Raw genomic sequence first — 25,735 nt, 5'->3', positions numbered from 1 at the left:
CTGGTCTGTGTTGTGTGAGTGTGGCATGGCTGTGAGCGTGGCAGTGCTGTGAGCGTGGCAGTGCTGTGAGCGTGGCACGGCTGTGAGCGTGGCAGTGCTGTGAGCGTGGCACGGCTGTGAGCGTGGCAGTGCTGTGAGCATGGCAGTGCTGTGAGCGTGGCACAGCTGTGAGCGTGGCACGGCTGTGAGCGTGGCACGGCTGTGAGTGTGACACCACTGCAAGCATGGCACAGCCACAAGTGTGACACCACCACAGCCACGAGTGTGACACCACATGGCATGGCCACAATCGTGACGCTGCCACAAGTGTGGCATGGCTGGAAGTGTGACACTGCCATGAACATGACACCACCGTGAGTGTGGCATGGCTGCCAAGTGTGACACTGCTGTGCGCATGACACTGCTGTGTAGCACGGCTGCAAGTGAAACCCAGTTGTGACTGTGGCATGGCTGTGAGCGTGACACTGCTGTAAGCGTGATACTGCCATGAGTGTGGTGTGGCTGCAAGTGTGACACTGCCATGAGCGTGACATTGCCATGCGTGTGGCATGCCTGTGAGCATACCACCGCAAGTGTGACACCACCATGAGTGTGGCACGGCTGCGCGTGTGACACCAGTGTGGCTGTGAGCGTGCCACCGCTGTGAGCGTACACCACCGTGAGCGCGGCGTGGCTGCGGGTGTGACACGTCCCCGGCCCCTGTGGTGCCGGACACGCACCGGGCCCGCAACTCCGGCCCGCGCCAGGCCGGTGCAGGCCGCGCCGCCGGCCGGGCACACCGGGCATACCGGAGCCGCCGCCGGGCCCTGGGGCTCCCCCTTTCCCCATTCCCAGGCTGCTGCGAGGTGCAGGGCGGGCCCCGTAGTGCCCGTGCCCGTCACCGCGGCCCGGCCCGGCCGCCGTACCGCCCCGCCCCGCCCCGGAAGTGCTCCCCGTTGCCATAGCGCCGCGGGCGGGAAGGCGGAAGATAGCGGCCATGGCGGCGGTGGGGCCGGAGGAGCTGGACAGCTCGTTCCGCCGTTACCTGGCGCGTCTGGGCGCCCTGCGGCCTCAGCCCGGCGCCGAGCGGCCCGACGGCGGCCACCGCCGCACCGAGCTCCACCTGCTTTTCGACCAGCTCATCTCGGAGAGCTGCGGGCCGGCGCCGGTGGCCGGGCCCAGCCCTCAGGTACCGCGCGGCCGGGCCGGGGAGCGGGGCCGGGGGGCCGGAGGGTCGGAGGGTCGGGGCCGGGGGTCCTGCCGCCCGCACACGCGCGGGGATGTGCCCGCTGCGGGGGGGGAAGGCGCTCGCACGCGGGCGTGCACGTCACGGGCGGGTTCACGTCACGCGTGCGCGCGCTCTCGCCCCCCCTGCGCGCGGTGCCGGTGGGGGGCACACGCGCGCGCCCCTGCCCCTAAAGCCGGGGGTGCGGGGGTGCGCGGGCTGGCGTGGGGCGCCCGTCGCCATCGCTCCCGGTGCCCCCTGAGCCACCGGCCGGCGGCTGCCCGGGCCCGCTGGCGGGTGAGGCCGGGGGGCGGCGGGCCCGGCCGGTGCCGTGCCGTGCTGTTCAGGCCAGCTCTCGTTAACAGCCGTGAGGTCTGAGCGCTGCCCTGTGCAGTGTCGATACTGCTTCCTTGGGAGCACGCTGTGCTTCCCTATGGCCCTGTAAACGGTGCTGATTTACCGGGTTTTCTTCATTCTATTTCCGGAGTAGGCTTGCGTTTTGAAATTAATTGGGTTTTTTTAATTATTTTTTTTTTTGACAATGCTGCTTTCCCCCCCCTTCCGTTCCTGTATTTTACTTTTGCCATTATTATTGGCTTTGATTTTGCTCCAGTGCTGTTTGAGCAGCACTCCTGCAATCTGAGTCCATGTCGGCACGTCCCAGTGCGGGGATGAAGGTCTGTGGATAAACGAGGGGCAAGCTCACTACTTGGGGTTTCATTCGTTTTGTTACATTGTCCATGTGTATTGATGTTGGTGGTATCCACACGCAGATATGGTTATGTGATCAAAGTCATAGCTGATGATGTGGTTTCCACCCTGGCTTTGTAGTCTTTAAATAATACACTGTGGCTTTCTTTTCTAGGATGTTTGTACTCTGCTTGTCCAAGCCTGTCAGCTGGTTCACCTTGATCAGGAACATCTTGTCAGCAAAGTTTGTCAGCTTATCCATCACTTGCTTAACAGATTTCAGGTACAAAACGTTTGGCCTTGTCCCACCTTTCCCTGTGTGTTGGCTCCCTGGTCTCCCACTAAGCCAGGGAGGCCATCTATCTTTTTACGGGGCTGCGGAGCTGACCTTCCTGCAGAGTTTTCTGGATTTCCACTGCATTTCTTATTTATTCTTAGCTGAGGTTCTGATCTGTAGCCCTGCCATAGTTCATTATATAAAACCAGTTTTCAGTCAGAAGCAATACGCCATTGGCAGTACTCTTGATTGTAGGACACTTGTGTTGATTTATCAGTTTCCTAAGTGTCAGCTGACTCTGTGACAGTGTGGAATTGTAACAGTCAGATCACCTGAGTCTATAACCACTATATCTGGGTATATTGACTCTTAACAGTACATGACATTGTTTTCTTGACACAGTCCTTTTCTGTTACAACAGGTGATGGTTGATGAACAGAACCTGAATTTTCTTCTTTCCTACTGCATCTCTGCTCTTAAGCAGTGCAGCTCTTGGACGCATGTTGAAATTCTGCAAGCCGTAGCAGCTCTTCTTTACAATAATGGACCTAAATGTCAGAAAGTGAGTTTACAACCTAAGAGAAAGTAACCACAAAAATATTTGCACCCTTCTCCTGTTTCTACTTTCTTTTAATTTTTTTCTTAAAAAAAAGAATAAAAAAGTATCATGTTCTCAAATTGCATTGAAAAACCTTTCATGCTAAGGTTAGATCCCATTTAAATAGTGACTGATAGTTATGGAAAGGTCTAAATTTCAGGTGTCATAGGTGTGTATACTAATAATCAGGAGATAGCAAAGATTCTTCCCGTGCTGAATACTGCTGTAGCTGTAGGGATCACCTATTACCTGGCTTGAGCCAAAGGCACGCTATTAAAAGGCACCAGACGTAGTGTGCAGAGTAACCACACGAGTATGCCTGTTTATCAGGCAGGAAGAATGTGGGGAGCTTCAAAAATTGCATGTTACTCAGCAGACTCATTGAATATCCTGAAATTTATTCTCTAACCAGATCAGGTCTTTAGTGTGGAGGCTCAAAGCTGTTTCAAAGCAGAGACTATCAGGTTATCAATCCTGAGGTTTGTATGAAGCTCCTTGTAGCTGCAGTGTGGCTGGAAGTGTTTGATACGTTGAATTCTCCTGCTGTCACCGGCTCTTGGCAGCTTGCAGAGCAGTTTCTGCTGTTGGGCTGAAGCACGGGGTGGTGATGCTAGCACTTTTGGAGCTGCCAGCTTGCGTGGGTTTGTAGCCTATATAATGGCAGCAGTTTGGTACAGCAGTTGTTACTAACATAGCTTTATATCTGAGGAGAAAGTGTAAACTGAGACTCAGTCTGAACTATGCTTACACTTGATACTTTTTTAATACAAAATAAGAGAACTTTGGAAATTAATATTTTCATGTCGTATTTATAAACATAATCTGTCTATGGGATCTGATATTGCAGCTGACAATTGTAGCACAGACATGCTTAGCTACCAAACAGAAGAACCAGGAGGCTGAGGGAAGAGCCCTGACCCCTAATGACTTGTGGTGGTTTGTTTTAGTATCTTCCAGATTTGCTGGGCAAAACTGGGCTCTTGGTGCAGTTCAGTGATTCTGCTCAGCCAGACGTGGAACTCAGGAGGGCAGCAGTACGCAGCATGGCAAACCTGTGTCTCAGGTGCGTGTGAGCCTTTTCAGATGGTGGTGTAGATGCTTTAGAAGATGTACATCTGACAGCACAAACAGCTGGTCTGCTCTGTTTGTGCTAGGAACAGCAAATTCAGGACTGGTAAGGTGTATATGCATGAATCTGAAATGTAAATCTTTAGTGCTCCAAGATACTGTATCATCTGTGGATAAAACTGTAAACTCAGTCTTCCAAAAGCAATGTTACAGAGACTAGGGAAGAAAAGAAAAAGCGTTGTGCTGTCTGGTCCCTGCAGTGATTCTGTGAGTTAGTTTTGCATAAGAAGTGGTCAGCTACAAATTTTTATAGTGATTGTCTGTTATTCTTTTGTGATTCATGCATTTTTTCCACTCCACATGTAAATATGCTGATGCCACAGCAACATCAAACCTTCATTTGCTGCTATATGGGAAGAATTTTGACTAACCAGACTCTGTGGGCAAGCAAGCAATTAATAAAAGCAATAGATATTTGGACTTGCTGTAAAGAGTTTTGATTAACAGTTCCCCTGAACAGATGGCTTGTGGTTTTATATTAAAAAAAAACCCAAAACAAATGGAAAACCAGAAAAACTTGGACTTTCAGCATTTATAAGTGAAGTCTGAAGAACTAATTAATGTAAATAAATGCAGCATCTGGCAGTTTGGGGCATGATGATTTTTCTGTGTGGGGACTTGGGATTGTTTAACCTCAAGAAGAGCAGGCTCAGTGAGGATCTTACCAGTGTGTATATACACATGATGGCAGGGAATGAAAAAGACAGAGCCAGACTGTTCTCAGTGATGCCCAGTGAAAGGACATGAGGCAATGAGCACAAACTGAAATAGGGGAAATTCTGATTAAACATATGAAGAAAAAAGCCCACAAACCCAGAAGTAAGGATTATTGAATACTGGAACCAGCTGTCCAGAGAGGCTGTGGAGTCTCCATCCTTGGAGACAGTCAAAATCTGACTGGACACAGTCCTGGGCAATATGCTCTGATTGAGCCTGCTTCATGCAAGGGGGTTGGACTAGATGATCTCCAGGGGTCCCTTCCAACCTCAGCTGTTCCCTGATTCTAATTTCAGACAAATCCCTTGCAATATTAGAGTTGTCCTGTGAGTATTATCAAGCATGTGTTGATGGCTTGAAGTAGTTAAATGTGTTGGAACCAAGTGCTTAGGAATCCATTAGAAAAGAATTTGTTTAATGACTCTGAATCCACTGCAACAATGGCCAGCTCTTACTAAAAAGTCCTCAAGGTGGCAAAGATGAAGTGGTGCAGTTATCCTCTCCTTACAGTAAGACAAGTGGATATTAAAATGTTTCAGCACATGAAGGTTGCCCAGACTTCATGGAAACTAGGGAAATGTCAAAAAGTTATTCTAAGCCCTTTTCAATGCCAGGTTTTGCCTAAAGAGCATTTATAAGCATGACAGCTTGTTAAGCTACGCTCGGAGAGTCATCGTAATTGAGAAGGTGGCCACAGAAGCAGAGTAGGTGTAAGGCATACTATGATTGTGCTAGCTCTTTGTGCAGAAGGTTTCCTTTTGTTCTTTGTAGCAGTAATGCTGATCCCTTTCAAAGAGCCATCCATCCATCTGGGATGTGCTCTTCAGTCTAGCAGAGGGCTTGGATATAAGTGTGTATCTTTATTAAGCTGTGGGACAGGCTATAAACCAGCCGTTTGTCTCCTCTTGCTTTAACTTTAGTGTGCCTGGACAGCCATACTTGGATGAGTCCTACAGAAGTGTCTGTTTTCAAACTTTTCTAAGTGTTCTGCAGTCTTCAAAAACCTCTGATGTAGATGACATCACTTTTTGCATGGTAAGTGTGAGTCTAATTGTCTAGAATAATTAAGAGATTGTGCTACTGGAATATTGGAGTTTGGAATAGATGAAATTTGGAGTGTTGTCAACTGAGATTTTGCTTAAATAGTTTTTTTTTTTTTTTTTCTTTTTTAATATACATAAGTAACTGTCCCAGTGATTATGTTGAGCAAAACAGTAATTGCTTAGAAGGTCATTTGAAAGATGTGAACCTTCAGTGTTTTGGGAAAGAAAAGTAAGTAGTTCTGTGTTTCGGTTTTCAGTTACTGCAAAATGCACTGAAAGGTGTCCAGTTGCTTCTCAATGGTGGGAAGATGAAACTGATGCAAACTGACCAAATTGGAACTCTTCTTGCAGTGCTAAAGGTAAATACTTAAACCCACCTTGAGAAAGAGGCAGGCACTGAAGCGTGCATGTTCCGGATGCTTGTTAAGTGGAAAACAGTAGAAGATGAGAAAGAGGGAGCAGAGAAGCCCGAGTGTGGTGGGAAATGTAGTGTAAGATATAAACAAAAAGACATTTTCTCACAGCATCTTAACTGCATTTCCCACAAAAGAATTTTAGAGAAAGATGGGAGGCTGGTATTTTTGGACCTACTTAAAATCATTCTGGATACAATTGAATTTCAGATGTTGCCTAGCTGTTGGCGTAGCATGGGGAGAGGCAAGACCTGGGCAAGGATCACAAGCCCAGCTGAAAATTGATGAACACCTGAGTAAACGTGCAGCAAATCTTCATGCATCAAAAAGGGAAAGAGTGTTAACGTTATTGTTTCTCTTCTAGAAATGTATGTTTCATGGACTGCCAGGACTGAGCATAGAAATGCCTACAGCCTTGTACCCGGCTCCTTTACCTCAGTACGATAAAAGGTCGCCTGTCAAACAGGAACAATCAGAACCAGCCGCCTTTAAGCAGACAGGGGTAAGCTGAAATTATACTGATTCTGCTGCACACTTGTTATGTGCAAGTTTGTTGCGGTTGTGTGTTACCTGACATATTAGTGGCTAACAGGCTCTTTGTCTTCTGAGCGTGTGATCCATTTCACATCCTTTGCTTTAAAAGTATTGGTTATAAATCTCTGCGCTGAGTAAAATTGCTTTGTAAACTCAGGTGATGAGAACAAACAGCTCTGCAGAGATCGGTTTTCCGAGTTAAGCTGTGTGCATCAGTTGTTCATCTGCAGCCAAGATTTCTTGGCCTGCAGACACGGGATTGGTGCATGCAGATTAGCCAAAGCTTTTAATGTTATAGATTATATTTTCTTTCCTCTAACACTTGCACAATTGCTTGACTCATTCTTAGGGAAGTCAAGTTCATCTAGAGACTGATTTCCTCCCTCCCTCCCCCATGTGTTCTGCCTCTGCAGGTTATTTTTTAACCCTGTAAACATTTTTGGATTACCAATTATCTGAAAGACATTAGAGAAAATAAAGTTGTATAGTCATGTTGACTTGTTTATTTTTAGATGTTCAATACCTACTGTAAATCTAAAAGAACTACAGAAGTATTTACTGTTCCTCTTCTTTAATCGCTTTTGTGTGAACTATGATTTTTAACTAGAAGTTTTCTTGGAAATCTTTTGCTTTACTGATGAAGAGGCCAAAGCTTAATTTTTGAGGCTATTCAGATATAAACTGCTTGCTTACACTAAGGTATTACTGTACTGATATTACTAAAAGCAGAGTCTGCAATCTCTCAAGTACTAAAGAAGTGACTGTTTCTGTATGTATAATATTGCACATATCTATAATTGCACTTGCGTGCAGCATTGTTGCGACAGAAGACACTAAATAGGTGTGATAACTCTTGGTTAAACTAAATCTCATCTAAAAACTCATTTAGAAACTTGTATAATTTGATGTTGATGTCCTATAAAGACAGCATGATTTATTATATTAAACTGTGCTTTTATTCTGGATTAGCAATTAGTTTTGTTTTTAGATGAGACCTATTTCCCTTAGATTTACAACTACAAATTGTTTGCACATCTTTCTAGATATTATTTCAAGAGGTTAAAAAAAATAAATCTATTTTTTACCTTAAAACAGAACCGAAGAAAAAAGTCCAAAGGGAAACAAAAGAAGGGAGAGTCTGGGGAAGAAGGAAGAGATTTGAGTGATGCAGGAAAGGAATCAGTCCTTGGAGCAGACATGCAGAGATTACGCTTGGGGGATGTGCAGAACAGTCCTTGTTTGGATCCTCGGACTCGTGCATCGGATGTTGCATACGTGCCTGCTGGAAAGAATCACTTGTCCTCACATTATACTATTTGGAAACGAATCAGCAGCAGTGAGTCGGAATATTCTGATGCTGAAGGTGGAATACAGAGCAAAACGAGGTGATTGTTCATGTAAACATAAAGCGTGGTAGCAGAGTGTACTCTTGTCCGTAACACTTCAAGCTCGTGTGTCATGTTTAGCATACCTTTTGGTTCCTGTAGATCAGGCACAAGTTTTACAGACTCTTACACTTCCACAGGATCCTAGTGTGTTGCTCTTAATCAAAACTGTTGAGGAAATTGCTTTCTCTGTTGATTTATGTGGTGAGACAAGAAAATTGGTAAGCAGTAAATTTGTTATTTCTCTTCCTGTTCTTGGTCTAAAAAAATTTCTTATCACAGCTAGCCACTAATACAAGTGCAAGAAGTTAAGTCCACTACTTTTCACTGCTGTTATTTCATTAATCTTTTTGTTTGTTTTTAAGATCTTATCAAGCCAATGTTCGTCAAGGGGCTCTAGCCTGTTTCCTCTCCGCTATAAAATCAATAGAAAAAAGAGTTCTTTATGGCTACTGGTCAGCGTTCATTCCTGATGCCCCTGGTATTGGCAGCCCCCAGTCAGTGTCCTTGATGACTATTGCTTTAAAGGACCCTTCTCCAAAGGTGAGGCAGTTCTGAGTAGAAAAAGCGTTGTATTTTTTCCATATTAATCTTAAGAGTTGTCTTCTCTGGCCTTCAGTAAGTACTTTGGCTACTATATCTGTGTTGCTTGATCACTTACCACAAGTAATAAAAGAGGATGTACTGGTTAAGGGAAAAAAGAATTGGTTGTATACTGCTTAATGTTATGAGGAAAGATAGTTGGAATTAAATTTTCCCAGAGACTTTCATAAACTTTAAAATTCTCCATCAGCTTGAAAGAGGTGTTAAAAGTGGGTAACAGAAATGTTTTATCATTTCAGACCCGTGCCTGTGCTCTTCAAGTTCTCTCAGCCATCCTGGAAGGTTCTAAGCAGTTTCTTTCTGTTGCTGAAGATGCTAATGATCACAAGACAGCTTTTACTCCCTTCTCTGCAACTATTGCTTCTAGCATCCGGGAGCTGCACCGCTGCCTGCTGCTAGCCCTGGTGGCAGAATCCTCTTCTCAAACACTGACGCAAATAGTCAAGGTAACTGTCCTCTGAATGTTTCAAATGCTGCCCAAGAGGTGATGTTGGTCTCTAGATTAAGTCTTGAAGAAAGGTTGAACAGAAATGATTGAGCTGTTGAGGACTAAGGTGGTGGTGGGAAATAGACTGTTGTGGTCTCACAAGGCTTCATTGACTGAGTCTTCCTACAGAGTCCCAGGGTTTCCTTTCAGCACAATTCTCTTGTTCCTGCATTTCTTTCATGTAGTCTTTCTGGAGCTGAATGAACCTATGAAGTGATTCTGAAGACTCACATTGGCTTTAAAACTGGAATGCAAATTGGCAAAAAAAAGCTTTCCATGGGCTATTGAAATTTCTTGGTGTTTATGTCAGGTCACGGTAGTTGAATACTTGATCTTAGGAGCCAAGTTTGTAACCAGTTTTCAAACAGCAGATAAGTGGGCCATTTGTTTTCAGGTGCCTTCAGATAATTAGCTGTCTGAATGACCTAAATTGCAAATGTAAAAACAAATCGGTTGGAGGCCAGCTTGACATTGTAACCACCACTCCATGTATGTTCTTTTGTGTGTTTCAGTGCCTTGCAAATTTGGTTTCAAATGCACCATACAGCCGTTTAAAACCTGGGTTGTTGACAAGAGTTTGGAACCAGATAAAGCCGTACATTTCTCATAAAGGTTTGCATTCTGTTTGACTGGAGCCTTTTTGTATATGCTGTATCTCGGTTCAGCATTGCTTATTACAAAATAGTTGTGGATTCCTACCCCACCCCCCCCGGCTTCATAAATACATAAACATATATATTGCTATTGAATCATATGTTGTGATCTGTCTTGTCTGAAAACGGCTGAAGAAGGATGCTGACATGGCAGTGAGATGCTAACGGACTGGCTTTTTCTTCCCCTACCTTGTTCTTTCTTGCAGATGTTAACGTTCGAGTTTCTAGTTTTACATTATTAGGGGCTATAGTATCTGTCCAAGCGCCTTTACCAGAGGTGCAGTTACTTTTGCAACAGCCCAGTTCTTCAGGGCTAAATAATAGTGGTAGCACAACACCTCACCGTTTTAGTTCTTCTGAGCAGTGGAGAAAAGCACTCCCCTCCGAAAGGGAGCCTCCAGAAAATCCAGTGGGATGTGCATCTTCAGAACCATGCTGGCTTCTCCGTCTCTGCGTTTCCATCATCATTCTGCCCAGAGAGGATTCCTGTTCTGACAGTGATGCTAACTTTCCATCGTTTTCCAGCATTTATGAACCGTGTCCCCTTCGACTGGAATCCTTGCAGGTGGGGGTGAACAGCTAGCTTGTAAAATGAACAGCTTGGTACGATATCAAACTGCCTCATGTCAGCCAAGCCTCAGCCACGGGTTGCCTTTGCTCCTAGCTCTTTTGGTGAGACTTGAGCTAAAGCATTGGCTAGCACAGCATGTCTGAGCTGCTGTGACTGAAGGAGTATTTTGATTCCATGCCTGTGGAAGTGTAACTGTCCATCCCATAGTAAACCTGCTGCAACAAGTTCATCTGCCTGCGATTTTCTTACCTTTGGTACTTTAAAATATTATTTGGTTGTGTGTGCTGGCATCTGGTGAAGACTGAATCTTCCCATGCAGACTCCTCCATACAGAATCTAAATTAAGGTTTTGCTAGAAAACAGCAGGGTAGAACCTTGCAGTCAAAAAACAGTCTGCAAGGGTCTGTGGAATGGTGCTGGTGTGACTGAAGGAGTACCTGTAAATGATGAGGCTTGGCCTTGTTTTTCTTCATGTAACCACAGAAAAGATGTGCATCCCAAGGAGTCTCACTCTTACTCTGGAACAATGAGTATTTGTTAAATCCAGCTTCACAGAATGCAGCAGCAGTATTACAGGAGACAGAGAATGTGTTGCTCTTACAGGCACTCCAGCTTAGTTTTTTAGCTAGAGGAGACTTCACTTACAGTAAATAATTAATTGTGTTGCTACCCAATAGTGCTTTTGTGGCTCTTCTTTGAATAAGATAATGGAATAGGGAGGTTTTTAATTAGCTCTAGTATTCTAGAAGTTGTGCTGCAAGGTATATCTGTTACATTAGAGTATAGTTTATGGTCCCAGTGTTGATCAGCCCATTAACATCTTCTCTGTGTGTCTTTGGGGTATTTTGGTTTCATAGAAGGAAAAAACACTGAATGGAGATTTTTTTGTGTGTGTGTGTGTTTAGGTGTTGGCTCTTCTTGTAAAAGGTTATTTCCCTATGGCTCAGAGCTATTTCCTAGAACTTGGAGAAGTGGCTTGCAGATGCATGGAAGAAATGGATCCATCCATTCAGCTTCATGGAGCCAAAGTAAGAGCATGAGGAAATGTCTACATTGTTTTGCCAAGTCAGTTTTAGCTATTAGTGTGCTTTGCAAATACAGATGAGTAGTGATGAATATTCATAGCATCTGTGCGCGTGTGTGATGCAGCACACCATAAAGCTGGTGCCTGCTGTAGCTCTTTGGGAAGTGTAGTACCCTGACACTGAGAAATGTACCTTCTGCTTCCAATCTTGAATTCTGAGCAGAGCGTCTCCCAGGAAGCTTGGAAAATGCAAGGACTGTAACACTGGCCCTTCCCTGATTTAGCATCAACTGGTGCAGGAACTGTAGTCTGTCACCCAGAGGAAAACTCAGAGAGATTTTGTCTTTGTGTAGCAATCTGTTGTGCTGCTCAGGCTGGAGACTGTAAGCAAGGCTTCTTCTCTTGTTTCTTCACTACCAGGAACAGAATAGTCTGAAACAATACTGAACCTTTTATTTTTATTCCCTGAGTAAGTATAGTCCTAGGTAAAGGCTGCTTACAGTGCAGTGGTACTTGAGTCATCCCTGATAAAGACCTAGCTGCTTTTTGTTTCCTTGCAGCTTCTGGAGGAGCTGGGCACAGGTGTGCTGCAGCAGTACAAACCTGATTCAGCTGTTGCCCCTGATCAGAGAGTACCAGTCAGCGTGGTAAGTGTGTGGGCTCCCTCTGAAATTCCGCTTCACTGAGCTTCCTTGAACTCTGCAAAGTCGCTGGCATGGATACAGATAAATCAATTACAGAAAAGCAGAAAGGGACTCGGTACCCTGCAGCTTTATAGATGGTGATGTGTACAATTTTGCATTATTTTGGCATTTATTTTTGTCTGTAGGCAGGTATGTTGGGGTGGTTTTTTTGTTTGTTTTTCTTTTACATTATGTTAATGCTGCTTCTCTGGCTTCCCCCATCCCTCCTTCTCCTGCCTGCTGTAAGTCAGAAAGCTGGAAGAACAGTGCTGATTTTGCTTGCATTATTACTGCTGCACAAAACCTAGATGTACGCTTTTAGAGCTTTGGGGACTTTGCGTTGTTACAAGAGCCAGCCTACATAGTCTGGTTGCTCACAAGTGCAGAGAGAGTGGCCAGAACCACAATAAAGGGTGATTTCAGAAAAATTCATTGTCTGAGGCTGGCTGTTGGTTAAGTTTGTAGAAGCTGAGGAACTGGCATTCTAGAAGTAACATAGGCCTGTTTTAAGTCTTGCTTCTGTGAACAGAGTCAAGGTTGAAAATTTCTTTGACTTCTGCTAAGTTTTGAGCCGGTTGCCAATGACCTTATAAGACAGGAAGTGTCTGGTAGCACTAGATTCCAATTGCTTGCTACAAATGTAAATTGTCAGACAAATGAAAATACCCAGCTGTGTGGATTCAAGAATGGGATCGTAATTCTACCTAATGGAATCTAATCTGAGTGTATGTGGCCTTGAGAAGGAAACAAACAGAACTCAGTGAATAAGTACTTGACAGCAGTACTAAAATATCTTTAAAATGTTTCTGAATGCTAAGTGTTCTAAGCTTCCAGACAGCTGTAATCACCTTCACATGTGATGATGCTACCTGCTGTAAGTATCTCTTAAAGATGATGATGGGAAAAGAGAATCTATTGTAGAATTTAGGTGTAATTGCTGAGTTTAAATAGGTAAACCTGGCTGCTTCTTCTGTAGGTTGTAACTTTTTGGACTATGATGTTAAATGGCCCTTTACCTGGCACTCTTCAGAACTCTCCACATGCGACTCTTCAGACAAGCGCTTGTGATGCCCTGTCTTCAATCTTGCCAGAAGCTTTCAGCAGTCTGCAGGTAAGAGAGCACTCCTTGAAGTGTGGCGGTTTTACCTATTGAGGCTTTGTTCTTGTGTACCAGATTACAGTACTGTAAACCCTTTAAAAACTCAAAAGGAGAGGGTAGAGAAACCTTCCAGAGTTATTTTATTTTTTTTAACATTCTGAACAAGTTGTGACTGTTGAAGATTGGAGGAGGCAATGTTGGGAGTGGTCTGTCAAGACAATTAAACCATGGGTCACCAAAGGTGTTTGGCCCTGCCATGAATACTCAGCCTTGGTGATGATGTATGGGAGATGAGGGTAAGAGTTTCATTGCCTGAGTGAGGGGAGAAGGGATATTGCTGGTTGAGTCTTTGAAGAGGCGGCTGTGCTAACAGCCACGGACTGACGTTCACCAGTTTGCATGTATTTTTTTTCTTTTGGCTGGCTTTTAAAACACCATACTGCGGTGATTGCCTTGGCAGAAGCAAGCAAAAGTGTTGGCCTTCCTCTCCTTTTGCAACACGAAATATGCTTTTAAACATGAAAGCCTTGGCAGTGTATCACCACTGCATTGTGCAGCTCCTTTTATGTCACTGTGCCCTTCTTGATGGGGTGTACTCTGCCAGATCTCATTTGCCCAAGAATTGCTAGTACAGCAGTATCTCTGGAATTCTCCATCTGGTTTCTCAAAGTACAGCATGTACTTCATCACCCTGTACTTTGATCCCATACACTCTCTTGTCCCTGTCGCCGTGTGGGGTCGAGTCAGTGCCCACTCTGACCCTTTGCTCTGATGAAACAAAGTTCTTTGTCATGGGTTGGTAAACTGACAATCTGTCCAAGATGAACTTAATCTGCCTGGCTGTCCTTGTTAATGAAGGGGAAAGAGCGAAGTAAGACAGGAAAACGCAAACGATCCAGTCTGTTTTACCTCTGATGGGCCATGCTGTCTGCGTTTAGATGATAGTTAATATTTTGGTTTCCTTTGTGGTCTTATCCAACAGCAACAAGATAGTGTTTGCTGGAACCATTCCCGTTTCCTGTGTGGCATCCTGAAATGCCAGTCAATTTGCTTTTAATAAAAAGAGTACACTCTAAATAGTAGCTTCTATAGATTCCACTATTAGGGTCTTTCAGAGTATTTGTCAGCTGTCTTACTTTGTGGGACAGAGATCTTTCCAGTTTCTCTCTGTTGCCATGACTGCTTGCTTATCGTTGCAGAATGACCAGCAGATACTGTGCGTCACTCTGCTCCTTGGCCTGAACCACAGTGAGAACCCACTCGTAAAAGCTGCTGCTGCACGTGCGCTTGGAGTCTACATCCTCTTCTCTTGTCTTCGGCAGGTCAGAACTGGCCTTTTTTTCTTATCTTGAGCCATTTTATAATGGGTTTGATGAACCGTAAGATGTGGGACAGGAGTTCTTTTGCAAAGAATTGGCCTGCCTTCTTGCTTTTGGTCTGTAGCGTGTATATAGCTTTTCCTTACTGTCTGCAGACCTGCTCTTGCCTTTTGTGTGGTGAACAGAACCAGTGCAGTTTTAAGTGAGGTGAAGGAGAAGGCAGAGTGCCTCATAAGTGAGAGCAAAAGGAGGGAGGTCAGGATCTTCCCCAGGCTCTCGGGGACAGAAGTGGGAAAGGCTGGGTTGGCACAAAGGAGCTGCAAGAGATGGGGTAGAGCTGGGAAGAAGGGGACAGCTGTACACTGCTCTGTAGAGTTTAACAAGTTTTTGATGTGAAGGCTTCAGTTTTCCTTAAAAAGTAAAGCTTATTTAGAGAAAAATGCTGGTTTGTTTCCATAAAAAAAATTGATCTTAGCTTGGCTGAGCTGGAAGACTGTAGGTTTTGCCATGTGGCCTGAAATGAGTGATTGTAATAAAAAACCCAATGCAGTAGCTGACATTAAGATTTGATTCCGAAATATTTTGAAAGAAAATCCTTTACTGTAGGTAAGGGAATGAAAATTAAATGTAATATGCCATAGAAGAGAAGGTAAAACAGGCTGCTCAACAGGGAATTTGGAGAAGCAATTACTTTAAGAGGGGGATTTGATGAGCATTAGATTGGCAGTCCAGGTAATTATGTTAAAATCCGAAGTAACTAAAGCGCCAATGAAATGAAATAATATATTGAAACCTTTCAGCGACAGCTACCTAAGAGAGTGGTGAACTTGGTCAGCATGCAAGCCTAGACTGTCAAACAAAGCTGTACAGAGAGCACCATAAACACGTTAAAAGTTGTCACCTACAAAAGAAGAGTATGTGAATAAAGCTGGTCTCTGTGCAGGTATCACTTTCCCTAGAAAGGCCAGAATGTGTATGTTACTAAGGAAATCACCTGAGGTTTTTAAAACTTCCTGACTTTGCAGCCTTTTTTACTTTTATAGGACGTGATGTTTGTGGCAGACACAGCAAACGCTATTCTGAATTCCCTCCATGACAAGTCTCCCAACGTCCGTGCCAAAGCAGCTTGGTCCCTGGGCAATCTTACAGACACTCTGATCATCAACATGTACGTAAGCATGCCTTGGCCTGTGGAGCTCCCCTCTCTGCCCCTATTCCCATAGCGTCAGGATCTACTTAGTATCAAAAAAAGCAAAAATTTGGCTTGGATGCTTCTTTTTAACCACTTTTTAGCCTGTGTGTCTGCCAGTGCACGACACTGTATTATAAATATCCTGTATTTGTCTGGGCTTGAGTTCTACTAAACTGCATGGGTTTAGGTCTTTCTAATCATTAGTTCTGGAGTGTGTTCCAAGTTTACTTTTCAGTTTTCCATTTCTTGCATGTTGCTTTGTGCAATTGCATGTTCCCTGGTTACTTTACTTTCAATGTAACACAGAAGTAAAATTAATAAATATTTAACATTTCCTCAAGCCAAAGACTGAAGGAAGTCTAACCTACTGTTACATTTTTAACAAGAGAAATAGTTATCATATATTCCTGCTGCAGAATTGCCTCTGAGCAATTCATTGCCCTCTGTTTTTTATTACAGACTTAATGCATTGCTAACCAGCTTTCTTGCATTGATAGTTTGGTTTTAAATTAATAAACATAGTGGTCACATGTAGTAAGGTCTGCCTTACATATTAGCCTTCGAAAGAGTGAAGGTTGTTCATACGCGTTTATAAAGGATTGTATCGCATCTCTGGGGATGGATCATCTGAGCTGGCCTTTCACAGTGTGGTTCTTCTGCTAGGGAAACCATGGGACAAAGTTTTCAAGAGGAGTTTTCTGATCTGCTGCTGTTGAAAATGTTACGATCTGCGACTGAAGCATCCAAGGACAGAGACAAGGTATGACTGAGGGGAAGGAGGGTGGAGTTACCATACTGTAGTTAACTGTTGCATTTTTATTTCAAAAAAACAGAAGAGGCACCAGTTACTTTGGGGCGTTTTGCCCCAGTGGCCGGGGAGCTGCAACTCAATATCCTCTTGAGGGCTCCTGTTTGGAGGTTTCCTGTGTTGTTTGATCTGCAGGGCATTTGATTGCACTTTTCCGCAGTGCAGGGTTGTTCTCGTGTTTGTTTTGGTATTTTTGTTTTGTTTTCAAGGTGACTGTTAGCAGAGAGTGATCTTTCTGGTGGCATTTAGGAAGTTACCATCTGATTAGACGCAGTCTGATTCCAGATGAGCTCCTTGTTGGCTCTGAGCACAATTTTGTAGCAGGCTTGACAAAAGCTTTGCCTGTAAGCTGAAAGCCAGAATGGTGGTTCTTTTTTTTTTTTTCTTTTTCTTGTATGTGTATTCCAGGTAAAGAGTAATGCAGTCCGGGCTCTCGGGAATGTGCTTCATTTCCTCCAGCCCTATCACATAGCAAACCCCAGGTTTAGGGAAGCCATCGAGGAATCTCTTCAGGCCCTTATTTCTACTGTTCAGAGTGAGGCCGCTATGAAAGTGCGCTGGAATGCTTGTTACGCACTGGGGAATGTATTTAAGAACACTGCCTTGCCACTCGGTGAGTAACTTGTCCCGCTGGCTTTGGATTTGCACAGCAGGTTGTGGTTTTGATAAGGTCTCTGTTACAAATGTGTTGGGGAAGAGGGGAGAAATCAAACTGAGCTGAATCTTGCTGTCATAGCTTTCCTAGAACTCTTGCCAGTGAAATAGGTTGAGATCCTGTGAATCCCAGTACAGGCATAACTGTGCTGTATTCAGTTGGATCTGTCACATTAGAAAAGAGTGTGAGGATGGGATTATAGCTGTGAATAGATGCCAAATGTCACTTTGCTGCTTAAAAAAGATTAACTGTTTTTTAACTAATTTTTCATTTCATAACCCCAGATTCTCTCATTTAGACCAGAATAAATACAGTAAATGTAAACCCATTAAATGTTTAGGAGATACACTTACAGTTTTGTATATTTTGACTGATTGAAAAGGAGGTCTTGGTTTTTTGGGATTTTTTTAGGAGAGGCTCCTTGGACCATGCAAGCGTATAGTGCACTTTCCTCAGTAGTGAAGTCCTGCAAGAATTTTAAAGTCCGAATCAAATCGGCCATGGCCCTCTCCATCCCTAGCAAGAGGGAATGCTATGGCTCCACTGAGCAGTTCTGCCAAATCTGGAGTGCCTTGGTGGTAGCCTTGCAGAAGAGTGAAGACACTGAGGACTTTCTGGAATTCAAGTACAGTGCCAGCCTCAGAACGCAGATCTGCCAGGCTCTGCTTCATTTATTGAGTCTGGCAAAGAGCACAGACCTGCCAGTCATTTGGGAAACCATAACGGAACATGGGGATGCGATCAAATCCTACGTCTTGCAATATCTGAAATCAGGGGTTGAAGAGAACGAAGCAGGAAATCACACGGACTTGTGCGAGAGGGAGAGAGTATTAAAAGGAGCTATCGAACATCTCAGTGGGATAGAGAAACAGCTGGAGGGCAAAGCTGGAGTAGGACTGTCTGTTTATCTGGAAGATGTCTTGACAAACCATGGCAGTGCCACTCTGTTAGCAGAGGCCTAGAAGGAAACACCTGTTTCAGTGACTTCAGTCACTTCTGACTGGGCACAGAAGAAACACGCTACTTCTGCTTACATGTGGCATCCAGAAGAAAAGTTTCTTTCTTGCTGGTAGTAAACAATTTATTTCAAACTTATTAAAACCATTCATAATGCCTGATGAAAAGATCTGTAGAACTTAATTTTTAAAGTTATTTATTTATTTTTGTGTTCAATCAACTCTTAAGTTGTCTTCACTTGATTTCATTTTATATTTAACTGTTGCCATGTTCCCACTTGGAAAAGAAATGCCTTTTCCTTCATGGGATATTTCATAACAACAGCCCGTTCTCTCAGCTTATTTAAAAGCATTTTGTTGCTATTGCTGCTGTATTCAAAACTGTTTGTAAAGGAGGGGTCTGGAAGAGTTTTGGTTTTCTGAGCACTGCAAATGTTGTCTCTCTTGTGTTCCTGCAATAAACCCAAATATGCCAATATTTGAATAATAGCTTAGAGCAAACACACTTTGCCTTTACCCATCTACATTCCTGGTGTCTTACACCTGGCCTGGCCCTCCCTGCTGCCTTCGCTCATCCTGTCTTCCAGAAAGATTCCTTCCTCAAAATTTGTTGTTTCCAGGTGGATGGTACTGTGCTGCCTAAGCCAAAAAATTCAAAGCAGGTCTCCGAGGCTGGAATTTTGATTCTTCAAGCAGTGCTGTCTGCCTTTCTGTGGGAGGTGCAGTGGTGTTTTAAACCGCATGTGGGTTTGTTTCTGTTTCTGTAGTTCTGTCCCCTTCCCCTTCCTTCGTGACTATGTTACTTACTCTGTTTGCTGTGTGCTTACTGCGCTGATAGCCAGTGGAGGGCTGAGCAGTCTGATGTTGCTGGGGGCAAATCCATGCCTCCAGGAATGAGCTGGTCTGCGGGGCGCTTTGGGAGTTAAGTGCCTGCTGCCCTAACCTCAGGGTGGATGTTTGAACAGAGCTTGGTTGCAAGCCCTGGCTGTTGTAAAAGCTCTTTGGGAAACAAAATTCATCTGCTTTGTTTTTCCATCTTTGCCGCTGGTTTCAGCAGGCCTCAGGTCAAGAGCTGCGAGTACCAAAACCTTTTGGAGTAACAGACTCTTGCTGGATGTGTGGGGCCTGTTCCCTGCCGTTCCCCCTGTAACAGCCGGCAGCACGAGCAGCTCTGCCCATGTCTGGGGTATGGTCAGGCTTGTCTGAGCGCTGTGAAATGCTGAGCAGCTGCCTAGGAGAGAGGCAGCGCTGAGCATCACTGCTGGGCTCCAGCGTGGCCCTTGCTGGGCCTTAGTGGGGCATGGGCCCTATCCTGGCTCAGGAGCACCCCAGATATGCTTCATGTTACAGATTTGCACTTAAGCTGACACTTGCTCCTTTTCTCTCTCTGGCTGCTGCAGTTGCACCTGTACTCATCTTTTGAGTTCTCACCATTTGAAACGAGCCCGTGTTTTACAGCTCTGTTCTGCCCCTAGAAGAAATGTCCTGTTACCACTGAAAACAACTCTGCCTGCAGGTCTTGCTCGGGTTTGCTGGCATCTCTAGAGCTGCCTACATACTGTACCAGCTGAAGTACTGCTGGTGGGGCAGCTGGGGGCTAGGTATCCAACATACAGGCAGGTGTTCCTGTGCTCAGTATCTGCTCCAGTAGCCCACATCCAATGCCAGGATGTTCTGAATGGAGAAATCTCTAATTTTATGCGCCCCAAGGAGCAGATGGGTGCTGCTGTGATTCTCAGTAGCATGTAGCCAGTCTCTTTCATTTTAATAAAAACAATGGTGGAGTCTCACCTGGCTCCTGAAACGCCAAAGGGCCTTTTGAGGAAACATGGGCTTGGGCTCTGAGCAGCACTAGGTGAGCGATAGAGGCAAACTGAGAGCTCGAGTGGCTGGATAAAAAAAAAAAAGCAAGTGTCCCTGCTGAGCATGGTAGCAGCCTGCGTGCTCGGCGGCTGAAGCTTTCTAAATAACCACATCCAGTACTTCAACCTGTATTGGGGAACCTGCAACTTTTCTTTTATCTTTGGGAGCAAAAGTAATTTCTAGGCTGAAGTAGCCTTGGCTGAAGGCGGTATAAGCAGTTTTTTCCACGTGAGCTGTCAGTTTAGTGGAGAGCCCTGCTTGGTACCGGACGCTAAAGCAGAAGGGGTTCTGCACCTTGGATCCACCGAGGCTGTGCCTCACCGCTTGGCTCCTCTCTCCCTCAAGACCAGACGAGAACAAGGAAGCATGTCGAGTGCCAGGTCTGTCTGCCTGTAAAGGAACTGAATCAGTCACGGGCTGGCATCGCTTGGTTGGTTGGTTGTGCTCACCGTCAGCTGCTCTCTTCTGTAGCTCTTCTCCCCAGGGACACTCGTAGACTTTGAGCATCCCAGGCATTGACGTGACCCATCACCACGTTACAGCAATAAAGACTGCAACACCGGTTTGGGTAGAGTCTCTATTTTGTGGTCTCACCCCACACGCTCATTACAAACCTGACTGCGAAGAGGACAGGCAATGGGTCTTGCACTGATGCCAGTCTTTCCTCCTCCTGTAGGAAGATCCTTTTCCCAGCTTCTGGACACCCTTAGCTGATCCTCTGGGGGAAAAATGCTGTGTGCACAGGAAGGAGCAGGGGGCAGGGGCTGGTTTTCACTCTGGCTGGTGGAATTAACTTCATCCAGCACTTTCTGAGGATGAGATAGACATGTCACCAGCCCTGCCTGCTGTCAGGGCTGGCAGTGCAGGACTCGGCCCCGCTCAGCCGCTACAAGCTGTGTTACCTCTCCTGCCAGCACACGGGCATTGCTGGGAGGATGCTCCTTACAGGAGGGTGGAGGGGGCAGCTGTGGAGATTCAGGCCTAATTTCTGTGGGTAATAACTAAAAAGCTGCAAGGTTGAGACTCCGGTCAGTCATGAGGGTCAACTGTGCCCAGCCCCAGCCCCCTGGGCAATTTCTGCTGCTGGTGGCTGCACCTGGGTGCAGTCCTGGGGGTGCCAGAGCAGAGCTGAGCTGGGCTCTCCTGCCTAATGCCAAGGTCAGTGATGATTTTATGTCTCCCTTTAGTATTGGATGCTCATTTTAGGCGGAGCTTGGCAGTGCAGCACGGGCTGCGTGCACCCAGTGCCACTGGGAGCAACAGGGAGGGACGCAGCCTCTGTCCTCGGCCGGGGACTGGTGAAGCACGAGGTGCTTGGGGCCGGCGAAAGGCAGCACCTTCCCCACCCCGGCCAAGGTTTTATTGTCCTGCCTCTTTATTGTTGTGTTTACAAGCCAGGCGCTTTATAGGTTTTCCTATGAATAGTTTCAAGGAGAAGGTAATTACCTTATCACATGCAGGATGATTTATAGCCAAGGTGGCAAGGGACATTCAGGCTCTCCATCGGCTCTGTTTGAAAGACAATCCGCCTGTTCTTCTGCGCGGGGTCACTGGGTGGGTGAAAACAAAAGGGCTTTAGTGCCTGGCCTGCCTGGTCCCAGCGTGGGGATGGTCCCAGTGTGGGGAAGTCCCAGTGTGGGGATGGTCCCAGCGGCCGAGCCCTGGTGGAATCAACTCCCTGGGCCAGGTCGGTGGCACTTGTGCCCACCTGCAGCCGTGGGTACCCCACGGCCGCCCGCAGTGGGGGGCTCTGCTCTGGCAACCTGGCGAGGAGCAGCCCAGTGGGTTCAAAGCTCAGGTTGTAAAGCTCCTTGTATTTAATTGCGATACCAGGATCAGTAAATACGCTGTGTGCTGGCTGGGAGGCTGCGTGGCCTCGTGTGGCACCAACGTGCCTCTCTGTGGCCCGGTGGCTTGCTGGGCACCACTCGCCCGTGGCCACAGACGCGGCTGTGGAGACCGTTGGGCATCTCCCCCGCCCTCACGTACTTACTGATTTATCCCCCCAGTAACGCGCCCCTATGGGCTCAGGGCGAGGGCAGCGACTGGCCCGTTCCCCTGCGGCTGCCCCCCGCAGCATCCCCCGCCGCGGGGGGCGGAGGGGCCGGTGGCCCCGGGGCTGCCCCGCCCGCCGGGCCGCGAGGTGGCACCATGTCCCCGGCCACGGCCGAGCGGCTGCCCGGCGGCGTGGGCTGCCCACGGGGGGGGCGCAGGGGGCCCCGTGGGGGCGCTGGGCATCCCCCTTGCAGCGCGAGGGAGGGCACGGGGGCCACCGTCGCAGGGATCGTGGGGATCCCCCCCGCGGGGTGCACAGCGGCCCCCTTTTGCGGGGGGTGTGGAGCTCCCCCTTGCAGGGTACATGGGGGTACCCCTGGCAGGGGTCGTTGGGTTCCCCCTTGCAGGGTACGTGGGGGTCCCCCATGGAGGGTGCGCGGGAGCGCACAGCGTTCCCCCTTGCAGGGGTCTTGGGGACCAACCCTGTCGGATACATAGGGGTCCCCCTCAGAAGGCACGCAGAGGGCACAGGGTTCCCCCTTGCAGGGGTCGTGGGGATCCCCCTGGCACGGTGCACAGGAGTGCCTGGGGTTCCCCCTTGCAGGGTGCACGGGGGTCCCGTTGCAGAGCATGGGTGCTGCCCGCCCATGCACCCACGCACCGGCGGCTCCCCGGGGCCGCAGCACCCACCACCCCCCGCCAGCCGCAGCGGGAGCTGCCCTGGAGCGGCGCGATCCGAGCGGGGTGCCGGCGGGACGGCGCAGGCGTGTTTCTCCGCGTAACGAAACCGAACGCTTCTCCTCCCGGTGCGCAGCCCTGGGTGGGACAGTCGTTATCTGTGGGGGCCCACGGGCCGCAGGCGCAGGGTGGTGGGAGGGCTGCGATGCCCCTTGGGGTGCGGGGGCTCTCTGCAGCCCCCGGGACCCGGCCCGCCGGGGCCTCGCTGCTGCCCGCCTCCCCGGGCGAGGGGAAGGGGGTTTCTTGCCTGGCCCCTATGTGGGACCAGGGCAGTGGCATGTGGCTCTGGTGGCAGTAAGTGCACATCGGTCCATGAGCAATGGGGTGGCAAAGGCAGGGGTGACTTCCAGTGGCAGGGTCAGAGGGAAGAGGCTGATCCTCGGTTCATGCCTGCTGACTCTCCCATAAAGAATGGCTCTGCGCTATCTTGCAGGCCATCCCTCCCTAGGACCCGCTAATTCGGTGATTTTTATCCTGTCTGTTTTCCTTTTCTCCCCTCTGCTCTGCCGCAACCTCCCATCACTCCTCCTCGGGGCAGCTCTGGGGTCGTTGCTGATGGATGGCCCCCAGCAGCGCCCGCACGGAGGAGGCGATGGCCGGCGAGGGGGCTGATGGCTGGCGAGGGGCTTTGGCACAGCCAGACCCCCTGCGGCAGCGCTGACCTGGCTGCTGCTCCTACCTCCGCTCCGAGGCGATGCTTTTCCCGGGGGCGAAAGCCCCTTGCAGGAAGGATCCCAGCAGGAAGGGTGCAGGGGAAGGCAAGCTGTGCACCCCAGGGTGCCGGGCACGAGCAGTGCTGGGCAGGCATGGGGATGGAGACAATGAAGGGGCTTGGAGCGCCCTGGGGAGCAGGGCTGTCCCTGGGGTCATGCCTCCCTGTGCCACCCCTGGGAAAAGGGAGCCCACGCTGCCCCGGGGGGGGGGTGTCCTCTGGCTCCCCAGAGCCCAGACTGGTATTTCAGTCTAGACATGCTGGTATTTTTTCAGTCCAGCAAATTTCCTTGATGGCCCAGCAGCAAAGCATGAGCACGCTCGGCACGCTGGCACCGGCGGCTGCTGGAGGGTGGGGGGTTCCCGCAGGGGCATGGGGGGCAGGGGCTGCGCAGGAGTCCTGGTGTGCCCGATGCCGGCTCTCGGCTCCCAGGGGAGCAGGAGAAACATTTGCACTGGACTGGGAGGGAAAACTATGTGAAACTTAAAATTTTCTCGTAAAACCAGGCTTGCTGGCTGGAAAGCTTGCCACATCTTGCTCGAGCGTCGGTCCAGTCTGCAGCGGGCTGCAATGGGCTTGTGTGAACGGTTTCTTCAACAGCTGCCACCACTCCTGCCACCACGCCGCTGCGTGCGGCCACCCAGTCCCGCGCCCGGCAGGGTTGGGCTGGGTAAATACTCTGGGGGGGCAACCGGCTCGGTACGTGGCGGTGACTCTGGGGTCAGTCCCTTCCCCTCGATGCTGCCAGCACAGAGGTGATGCTTTTACCAGCCTGGCCACCCCGGCGATGCTCCACCGCACCTTGCCCGTCCCGCGGGACCCCCAACGCCCGCCCGGGGACCGCCTGGGTGGACAAAGGCGGCTTTCAGAGCCCCGGCGGGGCTGGCCGTGCTTGGGCGGCCTCCGAGATGTGTGAAATTCGGCTTTCGCCCAGCTCCTTCCTGGAGCGGAACTGTTCTCAGCGAAACCATCCCCGCCGCCCGCCTTAATGGCTTTTCTCTGTGCACCCGCATTAATGAACGCGAGGCCCAGCCTAATCAGAGGGAAGCCATGCAAGTAATTGCTTGAATTTTTAATTCGGGGTTATGATAGGGGAATCAAAGTCACACGGCAGCCGCTGAGGCCGCCCGCGGCTCCGCGCCATTGACTCCCGCAATTTGCTTTTGATTTTTGCCCTCCCAGCTCCCCCCACAGCCCGGCAGAGAACCCACTGGGGGCCAGGGCCAGACCCCTCCCTGGGAGGGCACCCGATGGAGAAATGCAGTTGGGGTGGGGGTTCCACCTGTGGCCAGGATGGGGGTGTGCTTTGCCGGCGTGGCCATGCCCACGAGGGGCCCTTGCTGCAGGTGCGAAGCTGTTTGCAAACCCCCAACAGCATTTAATTGCCTCCAAACCCCCTCTCCCACCTGCACCCAATTGTGCTGCCGGTGGGGAGCTGGGTTGTATTTTTTTCTGTCCATTATGGTGGCTCTCGCCCTCAGCCTGGGGAGCTGCCAACGGTGACCCCCTGCCCGGTGCCGCTGTCCTTGCGCAAAGGGGCGAGTGATGCACAGATGGGCACTGGTAACTGTGGGGTGAGACGCGGACGGCGGGGCTGGCTGGGGTTTGGGTTGGGGTACGCGGGCCAGGGGCTCCCCGCAGCGCAGCTGGGGCTTGCACCGAAGCAGGGACGGGACCCTTACCAGCAGGGAGCTCCTCTGGCCCCGAGCATCCCCTGGGCCGCGGCACGCTGCCACGTTGCTTTTGTTTTCCCAGAAAACAACCCCACCTCCCATGCTGGTTCCAGCTCGCTTCCCTCCACTTTGTCTTGAAATTAATAAAAACCCAGAGGACGCACGGCTGCTCGGTAAAGCAGAATGGCATCTGCGAAATGTCCGCCTGCCTGGGGAGACGGTGGCTGGCGAGGCTGCCCCCTGGCACCGCTCGGGGCTGGGGTCTCGGGAGCGGGATGTGCCGGGAGAAGCCGTGCCGGAGCCACGCTCAGCTGTGTGGCACAGCCACGTGTGGGATGGCCCCCGTGCGCGCGGGGTGGCCCGACTCCTCTCGGGGAGCCGCTGGTTGACAGGCTCTGCCCCGTGCCCCCGTGTTTGGGGTTCGGGCGCTGTTGTGGTGTTCTTTGTGCCGCGATGCCTGGGCAGATAGCATTGTTTGCCCTGACACGTAAGCCGGTGACAACCTGCAAGAGCTCTGGCATGGATTCCGGCTGCAGCTCCCAGCCTGTCCCGCTTCCAGCGCCTTTTTATAGCCCAGCAGAACTTGTTTTGCTGTGGCAGCGAAGCAGAACCCAAGTGTGGGCTGGGAGCCATTGGGGGACATGTGTGTGTCTCATGGTGGGTGCTGGGCCACGTTTGCACCCCCGGACCCCCAAACAACCCCCACAGCGGGTCC

General features: G+C 48.7%; 1 protein-coding gene across 2 annotated transcripts; it reads left to right on the top strand.

Moving 5' to 3' along the window:
• The first annotated feature begins 941 nt into the window (after nucleotides 1-941).
• HEATR6 (HEAT repeat containing 6) lies at nucleotides 942-18,517 on the top strand. Of its 2 annotated transcripts, XM_055723371.1 has the most exons (20): nucleotides 942-1,168; nucleotides 2,070-2,177; nucleotides 2,593-2,733; nucleotides 3,717-3,832; nucleotides 5,535-5,649; nucleotides 5,915-6,016; nucleotides 6,435-6,572; nucleotides 7,700-7,989; nucleotides 8,355-8,532; nucleotides 8,832-9,038; nucleotides 9,592-9,691; nucleotides 9,939-10,297; nucleotides 11,209-11,331; nucleotides 11,888-11,974; nucleotides 12,987-13,121; nucleotides 14,309-14,431; nucleotides 15,472-15,596; nucleotides 16,284-16,380; nucleotides 16,837-17,041; nucleotides 17,495-18,517. In XM_055723371.1, exons 1-20 carry the CDS (start codon nucleotides 977-979, stop codon nucleotides 18,043-18,045), a joined length of 3,492 nt encoding a protein of 1,163 aa, XP_055579346.1. In that variant the 5' UTR covers nucleotides 942-976; the 3' UTR covers nucleotides 18,046-18,517. The 2 variants fall into 2 exon arrangements, with proteins under 2 accessions (XP_055579346.1, XP_055579352.1); XM_055723377.1 differs by lacking the exon at nucleotides 14,309-14,431.
• The last annotated feature ends 7,218 nt before the right edge of the window (nucleotides 18,518-25,735 follow it).

Source organism: Falco cherrug, chromosome 1, assembly GCF_023634085.1.
Source record: "Falco cherrug isolate bFalChe1 chromosome 1, bFalChe1.pri, whole genome shotgun sequence".
NCBI classification, from domain to species: Eukaryota; Metazoa; Chordata; class Aves; order Falconiformes; family Falconidae; genus Falco; species Falco cherrug.
This window is presented reverse-complemented; position numbering and strand designations above follow the sequence as displayed.